The sequence below is a fragment of the Pogona vitticeps genome, chromosome 6, assembly GCF_051106095.1.
Source record: "Pogona vitticeps strain Pit_001003342236 chromosome 6, PviZW2.1, whole genome shotgun sequence".
In the NCBI taxonomy this organism is placed as follows: domain Eukaryota; kingdom Metazoa; phylum Chordata; class Lepidosauria; order Squamata; family Agamidae; genus Pogona; species Pogona vitticeps.
In genome coordinates, this window is record NC_135788.1 from 34,429,688 (window position 1) to 34,447,007 (window position 17,320).

General features: G+C 43.4%; 1 protein-coding gene across 3 annotated transcripts in view; it reads right to left on the reverse strand.

The window, feature by feature from the left end:
- The window catches only part of IGF2BP3 (insulin like growth factor 2 mRNA binding protein 3), a 115,296-nt gene that overhangs the window by 29,921 nt on the left and 68,055 nt on the right, over positions 1 to 17,320 (reverse strand). For all 3 annotated transcript variants that reach the window (XM_020781090.3, XM_078377191.1, XM_020781099.3), the window contains exons 6-8: positions 15,802 to 16,086; positions 2,227 to 2,361; positions 1,486 to 1,608 (exon numbers count right to left, since the gene is read on the reverse strand). In XM_020781090.3, the coding sequence (XP_020636749.1) occupies positions 1,486 to 1,608; positions 2,227 to 2,361; positions 15,802 to 16,086 (543 nt within the window). The remainder of the gene's footprint in view (positions 1 to 1,485; positions 1,609 to 2,226; positions 2,362 to 15,801; positions 16,087 to 17,320) is intronic.

The following is a 17,320-nucleotide window of genomic DNA, read 5'->3' on the forward strand; positions in this document are numbered from 1 at the left end:
AAACAGCTGCATTATGTCTTTTTAAACTGGCAGCAAAATGTTCTTCCACTGAGCTTTCCACCATACTGGACATCACCTACGTTGTTGGAACACCACTGGACATCAAAAGTATATACAGTGATCTGGGGAGTCATTCACTGTCTGCAAACTGAGAGCAAGCACAAGAATCCCCCTAGGGAATGGTGCCCACCTGAGAAGCAGGCTCCCTCTGCTCCGAGATTACTGTCACCAAGCTTGCAGGCACAAAGCACTTCTTAAGAGGGCTGGTCCCTGGCTGTTTCTACAACCTACTCTTAGCTAACAGTCTGCATAGAAAAATGGAAACAAGCAGAAGACAAAAAGCATACAAAAGGAAAGCTCTAAATATTCGGTGGTGGTTGCGAAGAGCCACTAAAGAAACCAAACTACCACAGAAAGACAATCATGCACAGCTGTACTGCTCTTGAGAGAAGGACATGAATAAGATACAATGTTTTTCCACCCATAAAAATAAATCAATAATTTCCCCTTCATTTTAACATGGGCCATAATAGAGAATAATATTGGATTGCAGGGGCTGGGGGAGTCTTTAACTGACGAAGTCATAGAGAAACAAAGATTTAGGGTCAAAGCCAAAATGAAGCAGGTTTCGGTATCACTGTGGCTATGAAGGCAAATGTTTGCCTTGTTCCAGGTATCTGCTGGGTCCAAGAGAGGGTATTCAGCTTTAAATATTCTTCTATTAAAACTCTTTCAGAGGACTTTATGTAATCACCAGTACTGGAAAGAGTGACTAACAGGTAGACTGAATACAGAACCTTAAATTCAAGCTCTGGTGCAAATGCATTTGAGCCCTTTTGTCCATTCCGCTTCTTTTCCTGTTTGTAACACATCAACAAAACTGATTGCCATTACTGGGAAACATGACAGATTACAAAGTAATGTGCATGTTATAGTTGCTACATAAGCACGACTCTGTTGGGACACACGAACATCTGTAACAAATCCTAGAAGAGTAGTGTTACTTAAATGTAACCAACTGAACTGAGCATCCACTAGCACCTTAAAACTATGGACCAGATCCTACCTCATTCATACATATATGTGCAGGAAAAGTACACTGTAGACAGTAAAATTATGAAGGCTAAATCATGAAAGTAGTAGCAGGCTCTTGTTTTTATGCAGCAACAAATATTGTTGGTAGTCTGTACAGTACTTGAGTCACTTTGTGGAATAAGCAGAGATATGAACGTAGTTCACATGAATGTTTAACAAATCTGCTGGTTATTAAACTGGTTTCAGTAAATACACTGTTTTTTATGTTTAAACAGCTCATCTCACTGTTTTGTATTATCTGTCAAAAACAGATCTGTTGAAAACGTTTGGGAACATGGCTCATGAATGACACTTAGAGGAATTCTTAAATCTTCAACCATAAACTATTAATGGAACAAAGCAAAACAAAACCTTTCACACACCACAGCAAAGGGAATGCTTAACACTTACGGAGATATTGTGATTTTCGTGTCTGTATCTTGTTCGATTTTTTTCAGATTTCGTCCTTCTTTGCCAATAAGTCGCCCGACAAAATTGTTATGTGCTAGAATCTTCAAAGGAATTTCTTCTGTACTGTAAGCAGCCCACAGAAATGTCTGAACTCAGAAACACATCATTTACTATCAACCACAAATTAAGAAGCTGAGCCATTTCCTCAATGAGACAGGCTCAGGTAATTAATACAATCATGAAGCTTTCAAACTGCTCTGCCATTTTCTTGATGTTGAGACAACATTCCCACACACTTGGTAGCTACCTACCTCCTACCTTTGGCTCAGGATCAAACAGCCTTCATGTGGATATTCCCTATTCCAAAGAAAGTTTCTGCTTTATTAACTACCAGATACGCACAGACTACCATCAGCTTATCAGGGTGGGATGGGGGAGCAGTAAGAAGTGATGAAAATTAAGTCTGAAGCACTTCTTTACACTTTTGCTCCTTCGTCTTTAGTCTACAAACGACACAATAAAACTCAAGCTAGAAGAACGCAAGAATATGACTCATTCTCGTTTTCTATCTTTTAAATAGGAAGGTAACTGGCACAAAAGAGATGTGACTAAAAGAAGCGGGCATCCAAAATAGGTGTCTAGTGACATGCAGCATTCTCTCTAATTTTTTTATCATCGAAGGAAACAACAGGGAACCAGTACATAATAATATTACAAAAAATGTACACACTAGTTACTCACAATTTGGTATCTTGTGCCTCCTTCTGCATTATCTCCATGATGATTTTACATGCAGTTGAGCACCCTTCTGGTGTAGAATGGATTGTAATTGGTTTTTCAGCAGCTCCTGCATTTTCCTTACGATGAATATCAATTCTGGAAATAAAAACAGCGTTTCCACTCTTCAGAGATCAACCCAGGTTCTTTCCTAGAGGGTGAACTACCCATGTGATAGTATGTAACAACTGGTGAACTGGATATGAATACATACATCTCTCCACTGACACTGAAAGATGCATGTAGTTTTAACAACTGTGAACGAAGGCAGTGGTGGATATTTGACATCAGCGGTATAGGTACATCAAGGGCTCAATCATGACAATGACAGCACTAAAAAAGTATGCTAATTCTCTTTCCAATCCAGTCAAATTCCATATCAATAACCTATCATGAGATTGTTACAAGAAGCAGTGAATGATCTCAAATACAAGATCAATATAAGTAATGCTATGTGGCGGTCTTACTTGCATCAGTGACTGCTAACTAGGGATAAAACAAGGCCCAATGTTAGTGCTTATCCAAGGAAAAACCAGCACAGAACTAAACAATGAGAATTACTTTATGTAGTCGTGGCACTCTGAGTAGACATTTTTATATTCACACATGCAAGGTTTTCCACCTGCATAAAATCTCTATTTGGAAGCTTCTTGAAGATAATGCACCCTCTCTAGTGTGCATTGTCATCATTCCTGCTCAGCGCTTTTTGGGTTGCAAAGGCATTACTACTAGGATGAGCACCAATGCAGGTGTTGTGTGAATATGCAAATTATCACCCAAGGAATCACAGTTACAGTTAAATAATTTCTTCCTTGTTATGTATAGTCCCTGTGGCTCAGAAGCAAGGACAAACTGATTACAGTGGTGCCTCGTATAACGAGTGCCCCGTCTAACGACGAATCCGCATAGCGATGCAGATTTTGTGATCGCAAAAGCGATCGCATTGCGATGTTTCCATCCAGCCACCATTTTCACCGCCTTGGTAAGCAAGGCGCGAAAACGCTGCAGGTGGCCATTTTCCCCCAGCTGGGCGGTGCTGGCTTCCAAGCGCCCACGGTGGACGCTTCCCCGGCGGTCGCTCCAAAGCCTGCGCCGCCCAGCTGGGGGGAGAAGGTTTGGAGCGCCTGCGGTGGACGCTTCCCCGGAGGTTGCTCTGAAGCCTGCTGAAGCGTCCACCGCGGGCGCTCGGAAGCCAGCACCGGTGGTGGCCGGATGGGGGATTCTTCGCTTACCGGTGAGTTTTTCCCCAATAGAACGGATTAACGTCGCTATGCGGGGCACCACTGTACCTGTAAATGTTTTCTTCGAGTGGTCATCTGTGAACTCACAACCACAGGTGAGTCTCACATAGACCACAAAGAAGCAGCTCACATACTGGTGAAAGGGAGGTACTTAGGTAATTACAAGGACAGGGAAAACCAGCATTACCAAAGGATACATCTCTACCAGCATCCACAGAACCACTGTAACATCTGACAAACACAGAAAAAGCAATATGGGAATCACATGACTCCCTAACTGGCAAAGGTACCTGATACCTGGCAAGGAGAGTTCTGTTACAGGGTTCCTCCATATAGAGGGGCTGTTCTACTTCCTGCTACTTTGGGGCTTTCACTCCCATAATTCCGCCAGAGGTTTTCCCCAATGAATTGTGGGGGTAGAAGTCCATTAAATATGAAAGTCCTGTTAATAACTATCAGTGCTAGCTCAACAGTGAACAAACAGAGTGAGCTTTTAGATCTCTAGAAGTGAGAGTTACTTGAGTAACAAACCACTAAGGTTTGAACCAGACATTTTGAGAACCTTTGAGATGAAAGACGGAGTTTTATTTTCTGGCCTACACAGTACAGAAATACACCACTTGATGCTTATGGAAGGTCCAAAGCCACTTTAGGATATGTAATTTAAAAATTCCCTAGAGCCTCCCCACAGGCTTCAGAAATTGACCCCTTTCAACCTGAGGCAACCTTTGGGAATGGGAGGGGAAATGATTTAAAGTCAGAAAACTACTGCTGCCCACCTCAGGGAACTCTGTGAAGTTTTCTACTGCAGCACATCTGTGGCTGATGACATCATCCTTGTTGCCCAGCATAAAGCAAAAAGCTGGGCAACAGGATTTCCATCAGCAGGTCCCTGTAATATGGGACCCAAAGACTTCATCCCAAGTAATCATACTTGGAACATCAGATATCTAAAAGACCATGACAAGACTCAGACAATCCTTTTAAACAGAACACACTAAAAACAGAATATATGTCTGTTCCATGAGAGGGGGCTGATAGGACTTAAATGCCAATTTTGTTCTCTGAAGTGTAAGCAATCATCTGTCCTTCCTTCACTTCTTGCATGTCTACAGCATAAAATGAATCAAATGGATTATAAAAGCCCTCAGAAGTAGCAAGAATGACTTAGGGACTGGCAGGATAGTAATCAAGCCTTTCCTCTTCGGAAATCAAAATGCAACTATATTTCAACTTCTTTTCTTCTTCTTAGCTTCCAATAGGCTTTGGTACTTAGATCTCCTTAACTGCTGTTCAAGAGATCTTTACAATATTCAGGGTATATTCTATCCAGTGACCTTGATAATGCGCCCATTGATATAGACAGTATGACTGACAAGACTGTGACCAGAACTGATGTTGAGACTGTGGGGAGCAAGCCTGTTGTTATGCAGACCCAACAGAGAGGACTAGAACTAATGGAGGCACAAAGGATTTACAGAGGACTTTTAGCTTGCCCAACAGTGTCCTGGGCCATCAAAGATGTATCCACTGACTTACAGTGAGGTCTTGACTTGAGAACTTAATCCGTATTGGAAGGCGGTTCTCAAGTCAAAAAGTCTGTAGGTCAAGTCTCCATTGACCTACAGTGCATTGAAAACCGATTAATCCCGTAACAGGCCGTTTTTGTTCCATTTTGGTTTTTTTCTGGTCTGTAAGTCAATTCTCAGGCTGCAAGTCAAACCTAAATTTTGCGGCCAGAGAAGTCTGTAACTCAAAAAGTCTGTAAGTCAAGCCGTCTGTAAGTCAAGGGTCCACTGTATTGGAATCTTTCATCATTGTGGGTGACTGCTGTTCTTTGAGAAGTCATCCATCAAGTCACAAAAAAGGGCTTTTGCATCTGAGTACAGAAAGTATTTGGAACATTCTGGAGCGGAACAGTTTTGGTGGGAGCATCACCTACACCCTTTATTGCATATACTCCTGCATGCCAAACTGATTCCCCTTGGTTGCACTCAACCCCCAGGAGGCAATAAAATGAAATACCGGAGGGGAGGAGGGTTGGCTATGTGTCTTCACAGATGACCACTTGAAGAACGCTTATCCACAGCAACCTATCCTTTGTGGTCTTTGTGAACCCACACAAATGGGAGATCTGTAAGCTGTACTAATGGAGAGGGTGGTGTCATGTGAAGATCAATGAAAGCACTTCTCCATCAAAGAAGGTGTCTGTCTGGAATGAATGTCTAGACAGTAACAATGTTCAAATGTGGAGGGACACACCCATACTGCTGAACCACAGATTTTAGGCAGAGAGACACCACTAAGGGCAGCTGCTGAAATGAAGGTTTGCCTAGTTGTGTACTACTTAACTCGAGCTGAAAGTGGTACCTTGGTCATCTGGTACATCCATTCTATATGTTCCAAACCACCCAGTAAACCAAATGCTGGGAAGAAATAGTCAAACCACAATGATTAGCTCCATAAAATATAAAAAGCTGGGGAGACTGATGGGAAGAAGTTGTTTGTGAATATCCAGTTTATGGAGAGAGTCTCTTTAAAAAGCAGGTAAGTATGTCCTGGTTCAAATGAAGGAAGAGACAACCTCTGGGTGGAAGGAGATGTCCAGTAAAAGAACTATCTTATCTGTGTGGAAGTTCAGATTAGGTATGTCCAACTGGAGAGTTGCCAAATCAGAAGCTCTGTAAGCTGAAGTTACAGCCATTAAGAATACAATATTCAGAGCTAGTAATCAAAGATCGCACCTCGCCATCCTTGTCAGCTGGGGCAGACAACTGTAAGGGATCACACGGGCATCTGTGGTTTTGACTGAGGGGGGGAGTTCTTCAAACCCTTCAAAAACTTCTGGATAAAAGGGTCAGGAAAGAGCGCTGACTGGCAAGATGAAACAGAACAGTGTATAGATATAGCAGTGAGGTAAATTTTAATAGAAGAGAACATTAAGCCATGATACTTAATTGTAAGAAAGAAGTCTATCACCTTGGCAATGTGAGAATAAAAATCCTTTCATTTTTGTTTACAGGAGGCAATTGTGGACAGCTTCCTGGCACCACGGAGGACTGAAATGGAGGAGTTAAATTCCTCCCATTTCTAGTTCTTTTTAACTACAGTTCAGCTAACAGGCACAATCAGCTAAACGGCATAACCATAGCTAATACTAATGACATCATATGCTCAGTTCTGTGGTGTCAGGACTGGAAAACTATGGTTCTTCAAGTGGTCCTCTGTGAATCCACATGAATGGGTTAATCTGTGCCTGTGCAGGACCTCTTCAAACTTTCTAGAACTTAAAAACATGTGATTAGTGGGACGTTCCCCCGTGGAGTGCATGCTCTGCCTGCTTGAAGTCCCCTCAGTTCCTAAAAAGTCCACCGCTGTCAGAAAGGTAAATAGAGATAATGTGATGGACGGGGGGGGGGGGGGAAGGCAGGACGTGTGGATTAACGGAAGTGTGGATTAATACTTGAAGAACCACGGTTACAGGTAAGTAACCTCTCTTCTTCATGGTCTCTGTGAATACACACATATAGGTGACTAGCAAGCTTACTTACCGGTTGGTGGGACGTCACATTAAAAGTGAAGAAAGAAAGCCAGCATCATTCTTGGCCCTGATGTCCAGCCGATAGTGAGTGTCAAATGTCGAGGATGTAGACCAGATGGCAGCTCAACAAATGTTAGCGACATCAATACCACGAAGAAAGGCAGCGGAGGTGGAGACAGCCCTGGCGGAATGGGCTTTAATAATGTCTGGTGGTGGTTTACCCGCTAGCTCATAGGTCAAGGCAATAGTCTGAACTATCCATCTGGACAGTCTGTGATGAGGCTGGGGAACCCTTGCGTGGGCCCCAATGACAGATGAAAAGGGAGACTTCCTGTCTTTGTTCTGGACACATAAAAGGCTAGGGAGTGTCTGACATCCAGAGTATGAAGTATGTGCTCTAGATCTGATGTTGGAGAAGGGAAGAGAGAAGGTAGGATGAGAGGTTGATTGAGGTGAAAGTCAGAAATGACCTTAGGTAAAAAGGAAACATCCAGATACAGAGTAACGTTGTCAGGATGCAGTTGTAGATAAGGGGCGTCAGCTCTGAGGGCTACCAGCTTGCTAGCTCTTCTAGCAGATGTAATGGCAACCAGGAATAGAGTTTTGAAGGACAGAAGCTTGAAACTGGTAGTGGCAAGCGGCCTGAAAGGAGAGCGAGTAAGAGCATGGAGGATGATTTGGAGTGACCATTGTGGTAGTGGTGCTCTCTGAGGAGGATGAATACTGTGCAGGCCCTGGAGAAATCTTTTTAAGGTAGGGTGAGAGAAGAGTCAAGAAGAATCTGAACTTGGTGGTTGATGCGCTATAATGGCAGAACTATACACCTTCAGGGTGGAGTGTGAGAGCCCAAGGTGAAAAAGGTATAGAAAGGAGGTGAGGAGAGTATTCAGAGAGACTGGTACTCCAGAGAGTCCTTTGGAAGCAGCAAAGGTGGAAAAGGCCCTCCATTTATAGGAATACAAGAGTTTAGTGGAAGGCTTTCTGGCTTTGTCCAGAACAGCTGTTACGGAAGGTGAATCCTCCATGCTGTGAGATGGAGGGACTCCAGGTCTGGGAGGTAGACTGTGCCTCTGTCCTGAGTCAGTAGGTGGGGGAAAAGAGGGGGCTGAAATAAGTTGATTGATATAGCTCTCAGCTGGGTGAACCAAGGTTGTCGAGGCCACCATGGGGCTATGAGGATGACGTTGGCGCGACACTGTTGGAGCCGGATTATTGTTCTTAGGACGTGGGGAATGGGGGGGGGGAAGAGGTAAAGAAAACCCAATCCCCACTCAACTATGAAGGCAACCCCTAGAGAGTTTCACGCCCTTCCCTGCTCTGGAGCAGCAGTGGACATATTTGGTGTTCCACGCTGTGGCCAACACATCTAAGCTAGGTGAGAAAACACTGTATCGTTCAGTGAGGTGACTGAGGTGGTCTGCTATGGTGCTGTCTTGAGTGCCAACGTGGACCGTGACAGGAAAGATGTGATGAGTGTAGCATCATGGTGAATTGCTAGGTACAGAAGAGAAAGGGAGGGAGTGCCTCCCTGTTTGTTTACATAATAAAGGGCAGTCATATTGTCCACGGCAAGCTGGACAGCTTGACCTGCTATGAGAAAATGGAAATCACAAAAAGCCTTCATGATAGCGAGCAGTTCCAGTCGGTTGATGTATAAATTTTGTTCCCTTTTTGACCACAGGGCATGGATCTTGTGACCGTGGCAGTGAGCACCCCATCCTGTGGTGCTGGCATCAGTGGTGACCTGGATGGTGAGCTGGAGCAGAGAGAATGGATGGCTGACTGTGAGGTGTGGAACAAAGGTCCACCAGGTAAGTTGGTGCGCTAATTCTGGAGTGACCATCAACAGTTTGGGAGGGGGATCGACGATGGGGTCGTACCAGGCTTGGAGAGATCTCAGTTTGAGCCCAGTGTGCTGGTTTGCTGCTGTGGTTGAGGCCATGAGGCTGAGTAAATGTTGAGTCCGATGAGCCAAGACCAATGCAAAGGGTCGAAAGGGCCGTACTGTAGTCTTCAATTTGTCTATTCTCTCTCAGGGGAGAAAGGCTCTGGCCATAGACAAATCGAGAGAAGCTCCAATATAGTCCATGGTTTCAGAGTGTTTGAGATGGGATTTGTCAAAGTCGACCTTGAGCCTGAGGTCTGCCAGTGTGGAAAGAGAAAAATGAGTCTCTCTTTGAGTCTTTTGATAAGAATCTGACACGATTAGCCAATCGTTGATATAAGGGAATACTGTTTTACAGTGTAGGCGGAGGTGTGCTGTGACTGAAGTGAAGCATTTTGTGAAAGTCCTCAGAGAAGTGGACAGGCCAAAGGGAAGAGAGCAAGACTGGTAGACGGTGCTCTTGAAACAGAATCGGAGGTGCCTGTGATGATATGGATGAACAGAAATGTGAAAATATGCATCTTGGAGGTCTATCACAATGAACCAGTTTCCAGGGGAGAGGGATGGGATAATGGTGTTGAGCATAACCATCTGGAAATGTCTGGGTTGGATGTATAGGTTGAGACATCTGAGATCAAGAATGGGGCGGAGGCCTCCGTCTCACTTTGGAACCGTGAAGTATCTGGAATAGAAACCGGTATGGAGATCATGGTTGGAAACTTTGTGGATAGCTTGTTTTTGAGGAGAAGCGAGACTTCATCTCGGAGAGCAGGTGGGTACTGACCATGTCTTATATGTTCAACAGGCGGAAGTTCTATGTATTCGAGAAGGTAACCGTGGCAGATGATGGAAAGTACCCAGTGGTCATTCATAAGAGACCAATTTTGAGAGAAAGGGAAAAGACGTGTGTGAAAAGGCATGTGGTGGCTGACCTCAGGCTGGATAGAGCAAAGATATTGCTTGCCCTTCTTTTGGGGGTGATGGAAAGGCTGGCGGTGTTGAGCCTGAGGCTGCAGTTGAAAGGTGGAAGATGTGGAAGTAGATGGTCCTGTAAAAGGTCTGTGTGATGCCTGAGGTTTGTATGGACAAGCACTGTTGTGGTCGATGCACTGGTACCAACATGGTTGTTGTCTGGAGTAGGACTTAGCTGTCTTCCTGATCTTGTGGAGGTTATCCATCACCTCATCTGTTTTATCATTAAAGGGCCCTACACCATCAAAAGGGAGGTCTTCTATACAAGACTGGGTATCATTGGTAATGCCCGCTGAATGAAGCCAGGTATGATGCCGAAGTGCAACAGTCGTTGCCATAGCCTTTGAGGAAGCGTATGCAGTATGGCGAGCCGATATCTGTTGTTGTTTTGCAAGGGCAGAGGCTTCAAGATCGACATTAAGAGCTCCGTCCCTAGAATCTTCTGAGGACGCCTGTAAAATTGGGAGTACTTTATTCCAGAGCTGTCTATGGTAGGCACCCATCACAGCTTGGTAGTTGGCTACCCACATAGTGAAGGAAGCCAAAGAATAAAGACAACGTCCCAGAATGTTCCTGCTCTCCCTGTTCATTGGGGCTACTGAAGATCTATTCCGAGCCCGAGACTGGTTTGACTCAACAATAATCGAGTTAGGCGCTGGATGTTTCATAAGAAACGATGTGTCAGAACCATAAATCTTATAATGGTTCTTCACTCAACTTGATATTTGGAGAGAGGACGTTGGCTTGTCCCAGAATTCCTTTACCAGGTCAAGCATGGCAGGTATGAAGGCCAGGTTGAGAGGTGGAGATTTGTCCTGGTTGATATCAACAAACACGAGATCTTGTTTTGGAGGTGGAGGTTGTTCAACTTCGAGCTCGAGGGACTTTGCCATGTGGAGCACAAGCTGATAGTATGAAGTGAAGTCTTCAAATCTACCACATTGGAATCGGGTGTGGGCAAGTTTGATGGAGATTCCTGAGAGACGTCCGAAAGGGGCTCATGAATATCAGAAGCTGCTGTGTTGGAAGAGGGTGACTGGTGTCAAGGTTTTGATAAAGAGGCATGAGTTGCCATGATAGAACGAGCTGATAAGCCTGTATCGGTGTCAGCCGGTGGAGGGGGAGGTCCCTCATAAGTGGTAGAGACCTTTAGAGATGAATCATGAACTTGGGAAAGGGTGGCACTAGGTTGGGAAACAGAAGTTGGTATCGAAGATGTGCGGGGACCCTTGGATAGAGGTTGATCAGATGGATGCGAAGAATGACATTTAAGAGCCGATTTAAAATGTATTCAGACCATTGGTAAGAGTTGAGGCTTTGGTTGGTGAGATCGATGCCAATGTCGAAGTGGTGATGGCAACAGTGATGGTGAAGATTCGGGTGGATAAGTGTACATGTACCAAACCGTTCATCATAGTAGTAGGTTTCAGCATGCAGGTCAATGTCATCTCTGCGATGTTGATACCAGTCATATCCACCATAGTAAGGGTCTCGATATTCTGAAGGTAGGTGATGTCGAGAAGGCTTATGGATATAATAAATCTCTTGACGTGGAGGATCTTGGTAAGCAGGTGAGAGGTAATGTTTCTTCGTTAAACGTTTGCATGGAGGTGACTGGTGGGAAGAAGACTCCGAATTGGAAAGCTGGATGATTGTCACCCACCCTGGAGATGCAGGGCTTGAATGGGCCAAGGCCAGGCTGGAGGGAACATCAGCCACCAAAAGGCCAAGGCTAGGCAAAAGGTTCATTATAGAAACAGGAGCCTGGCCAGGAGGTAATGGGAGAGGATCCTCTCCTTCTGACAAAGAGTCGGGAACAAATCTCAAAGATTCCTCCAAGATCGGTGAAGGGAGGTGTGGTGGAGGTTGGTTGAACAGGTTGAAAAGGCTTAGATGATTTCTTAACCTTTTTTTATTTAACATGCTCCTTCTTTTTAGGTGAATGATTGTGGGGCCGTATTGAGGATGACTTTGAGACCGATGCTGATTTCAATTTCGAGGAGGGTTTAGGAGGCCCTTTCGGCTTGGGAGATGGTGTGGTCGGGCTTGACATGGACTCAGACAATTCCTGTCTGGACACAGGAGTTGAGGTAGGCTCCATGGACGAGATGGGTGGTTTAAGGGATTTCTCCCACAGGTAAGAGCGGAGACGCTGGAGACGGAGTTTGAGGGCTGGTTTGGTAAGCCTCTTGCACTCTGGACAGGGCTGGGTTTGATGTTGTTTCCCCAAATAAAAAAGGCAGTGGTCGTGGCCATCTGACAGACGGATTTTATTAGCACACAACACACACTGCTTAAACAGAACTGGGGGGCATAAAAAAGGTGGGAAGGGGGAACAAAAGTAATAAAAATATATAGTGAAGGAAGGTGTAACAGAAGAAGACTCATGGGGAAATGTCAAGGAAGAAGTATAGTGGAGCCTGAAAAAGCAAAGAGAAAGCTAGACAATTGCAATCGAGAAAAATGTTGCCCTAGTCATTGAGAAGGTCTGACCTGAGCAGCAGCTAAAAGGAACTGAGGGGACTTCAGGTGGGCAGAGCATGTGCTCCACAGGGGAATGTTCCACTAATCACATTTTTAGGCTCTAGAAAGTTCCAAGAGGTCATGTGCAGGTGCAGATTAACCCATTTGTGTGCATTCACAAACCACAAAGAAATGATTTAAAAATTAGACAAAGGCTAGCTAGAGCCAGGAATGGAAAGGGGGGAAGGTAAGGAACATACAGGCATACCAATGAGGAGTGTAGGATAAAATGAAGAGAAAAACTGCTTAACATATTTAGGAAATATTATCTCAGGGACCAGCATCCTATTTCTACTTCCAGCTAAAAGCAAACCCACTAAATTAATTTCTAAATTGTTAGTCAACAGTAAAGCGAACTCTATTAAGTCAATGGATCTATTCTCAATGGAACTTGCAACAGGATATGTGCCAAGGCCTTTTCCGCTGAAAGGCTCCCTGCTTAATTAGAACAGATACAAGATTTTTTTAAAAAATCCTTGGGGCAATGTCAATGCCCTAACATTGTTCAGGGCCAGCATAATAAGCACACTTTTTCTGTTCTTCCATCAGTATCAGTTTGGCTTCTTAGAAACATTCTTTAGTTAGGATCCATACCTAGCTGGCACAGCAACTGGATATTAAAAAGAGGTAAGACAGGGAGAGAGAGAAAAAAACTCATGGATTGATTGCAAACATTTAGCCACCTTAAAGTTTTCAAATACTGTATGTAGGAAAAAGACACTAAAGTCTTCCAGTGCTGAACCACATAATAAAATCCCATACCTCCAAAACAGAGGGGCAGCAGGAGAAGGAGGGGAATGGGAAATGGCCACGGAGGTGGCTGGGGGTCCGGGAAGAGTGCAAGCGTGAGGGCAAGCGGCGTTTGATTTGGTGGCCTGACAGGACCAGGCAGAGAAGGGAAGGAAGGGAGGATGGGTCCTGAGGCGACCAGGGAATAATCCCGTGTGTGTGTGGGTTACTTTGGGTCCCTCAGGAGGCAAGAGCGAATGATTGTTTCCAGTGGCAGCCGGGCTTTCTCCTGCTGCCTCTCTCCGTCTCTTCTCCCTAAACACGTTTAGAGATAATAAAGTTTGACCAGTAATTGGACAAGGGGATGGCAAGGCAGGGTGAGCAAAGTTTGCATTCACCCCCTCAACACACTGGCGCTTGGCAAAATGGCTTCCCTATGGGTGATCTCCGCAAAACGATGACTATTTTCCCCATTGGAACACATTAAACGAATTTCAATGCATTCCAATGGGGAAACGATTTTCGCAAGATGATGTTTTCACTAAACAGCGATTTCAATGGAACAGATTAACATCATCTTGCGGGGCACCACTGTACTTGATAGTGTTGTTGAAGTCTGCATTGTGTACAACCCAATCCTAAATCCCAACCACAGCAGTTTGTCAAGTCAACACTTACAGTTGTGTTCAAAATTATTCAACCCCCAATGCTGTAAAGGGGTTTAGGGACTATAGTGTACATTTGGAATTGTATTCAGAATGAAATCCTACAAGGACGTTTTAAAGAACCAAATGCAACTAAAATAACATCAATTGTTTATGTAATACAGTAGTAAATGTTTCTTTTGTGGTTTTTTCATTGCCACAATTATTCAACCCCTTAAAGACTACCACTCTGAAGAAGAGAGGTTCATTCAGGTGTTTTCGATCAGGTATTGAAAACACCTGTGGATGTCACCGAGCACCAATCAAGCATAATAAGCACCAATTAGGCAGCTTTAAAATGACTGTGATACTCAGCTCCTTCTAGACATTTACTGGTGTGGTTACAAACATGGTGAAGTCAAGAGAATGGTCCAGGAAGACAAGAGAAGAGGTGATTTGTCTTCACAGGAAGGGCAATGGCTATAAGAAGATTGCAAAGAAGTTAAACATACCAAGAGACACCATAGGAAGCATCATTCGCAAATTCAAGGCAAAGGGCACTGTTGAAATGCTACCTGGTCGTGGAAGAAAGAAGATGCTGACTTCGACTGCTGTGCGCTACCTAAAGCGTAGAGTGGTGAAAAGTCCCCGTGTGACTGCTGAGGAACTGAAAAAAGATTTGTCAGATGTGGGTATAGAAGTTTCAGCTCAGACAATAAGGCGCACACTGCGTAATGAAGGTCTCCATGCCAGAACCCCCAGGCGCACCCCCTTGCTGTCTCCCAAGAATAAGAAGAGTCGACTGCAGTATGCCAAAAGTCATGTGGGCAAACCACAAAAGTTGTGGGATAGTGTTCTGTGGACTGATGAAACAAAATTAGAACTGTTTGGGCCCATGGATCAATGCTATGTTTGGAGGAGGAAGAACAAGGCATATGACGAAAAGAACACCTTGCCTACTGTGAAGCATGGCGGAGGGTCAATAATGCTTTGGGGCTGTTTTGCTTCTGCAGGTACAGGGAAGCTTCAGCGTGTACAAGGTACCATGAATTCTCTTCAGTACCAGGAGATATTGGATGAAAATGTGATGCAGTCCGTCACACACCTGAGGCTTGGGAGACGTTGGACCTTTCAACAGGACAATGATCCCAAGCATACCTCCAAGTCCACTAGAGCATGGTTGCAGAGGAAAGGCTGGAACATTTTGGAGTGGCCATCGCAGTCACCAGACTTAAATCCGATTGAGAACCTCTGGTGGGACTTAAAGAAAGCAGTTGCAGTGCGCAAGCCTAAGAACTTGACTGAACTGGAGGCTTTTGCCCATGAAGAATGGGCGAAGATACCCGTAGATCGCTGCAAGACACTTGTGTCAAGCTATGCTTCACGTTTAAAAGCTGTTATAACTGTAAAAGGATGTTGTACTAAGTACTAAGATTGAATGTCACTTGGGGGTTGAATAAAAACTAATAATGATGTGAGCACAGAAAAGACATTTGTGGTTATTTCATTATAAACTTAAGGTTATATTTCTCTGACCTACAAGTGCCTCTTTCATGTAAATGTAAGCAAGATGACTGAATGATCAAAATCAATGTCAAAATGGCCAAAACATTCAATTTCAGTGGGGGTTGAATAATTTTGAACACAACTGTAGTTAAATTCTACTGAGTCATTGGGTCTCTCTAATTGCAATTAAAAGATGCATTCAGGCCTCAGTGTTACTAACACCATGAAATATTTCCAATGCTTACCTATTTTTTCAAAATGTATTAATATCCTGTAAGTTAGAAATCTCAATGAAGTTACAGAGATATGTCCAATGAAGCCACAGTACCTTTGCTAAAATTAAACACTGAATAAGGTGATATGATGCCAGGATTCCTCCTTTATCTCACTCATTTCACAAGACAACCCACTCACAACAACCCACAAAGAGAATTAAGAAATGTTAACAAGCAAGATATACTTTGAAAGGGATAAGAAAAATCTGGTAGGGCAACTTACTTTGACTGTGTCTGCTTTGTGATGTTTCTGATGGTAGCACCTTCTTTTCCAATAATGGCTCCTACAAACTGAGTGGGAACCAGCATCCGTAACGGAACATCAGACTGTGGTTTCTGCCTTGACGCTGCACCAGGTGAACCTTGCCTGGGGGGACCCCTTTGCCCAAATCCTCTTCTTCCTTGTGGATGCTGCTGAGGAGCTGGTTGTGCTGCCATTTCATCAGGAATATATGCAACCTTTAATGAATAGTTTTCTAGCTGGAATCCATTCAGTTTTTCTATTGCTCTGTACAAGTGATGTGAAGAAAGTTTTTGTAAGCAAGAATTTGCTGAAGAAATCATTTAGTGATGTACTTCTTTCACAAATGACAGACACACTTTAAAGATTAATTCTATTATTTAGATAGGTGACTTTCCTTTCTCGCTTCCTTTTATTGTGTTTTTTCCTACTTCTCTATGTGTTGTTGCAATCAGAGATTTATTACAGTATGTACAATTCATTTCATCTCATCCTATTCTTCTTTCCTATAAGGTATGGGAGTATAGCTCTAGTTTTCTTCTACTTTCTACCCACTTTTAATAATATTTTGTAAAAGACTGCATGCTCTTGGGACTTTTTTTTCTTACACTATGAAAAAGAGTATTTCAGCAAACTGGATTTAAATACTGGCTGAAATCCTATTGCATAGCAACATCTACATAAGTCAAAGTTGCACAAGGTGTGGAAAAATAATCATGGCAAGGCAGAAGTCATATCCATAAAACACTTCTACAGATGTCCATGTGATTGATTACACAATCACAAAATGAACTGTGGGAGCCCGCAATTGGTGAACTGCACAATCAATTGTGAACCACAGAACCATAATGTGAACTGTGTGATCAAGTGTGCAAAGTTGGCTGCCTGAGCATAAAGCCCAAAACACTTTCCCAGGTGTAACTTTACACTATATCAGGTTTAACAGGATTTCAGTCAACACATACTTTCTTCATTATTTAATACCTCCTACCACATCTAACATTGTAACTTGAGAACTTGAATGAGAGATCTAAATTTTTACTAGGAAAAGATGTTAGGATGCTTGGGTCAAATGCTAAGACTTAATTATATACGGTCAGATTTCATAGAGAGCTTTACATTGTATGTCAGAATCTTTTTGTTAACTTCTACAACTCAATAATGCACACAAACATTTATGTACTGGGAAACAATTCCTTTGGGAGTCAACTAATTTGTGCTAATTGAACGTATCCTTCTCAAATCCGGTTTTATGTGTTAGATTTTTACAATTTTCCATTTCTGCCAAATTTCTTCAGACTTATTAATGTGACAATTTTGAGTCTGAATTGCAAAAAGGTGGGTTTAGAAAAATTTCTCAGATAATCATATTAAACAATAAGCCCACCCAGAATCAAAGCATTTTAAACATACACATCACAGGTTTCATTTTGTGTAACACCCATTTGGACAATGATGTAGCATGGCTGTTTTGAATGTCCAGTGGGAAATAACTTAAAGC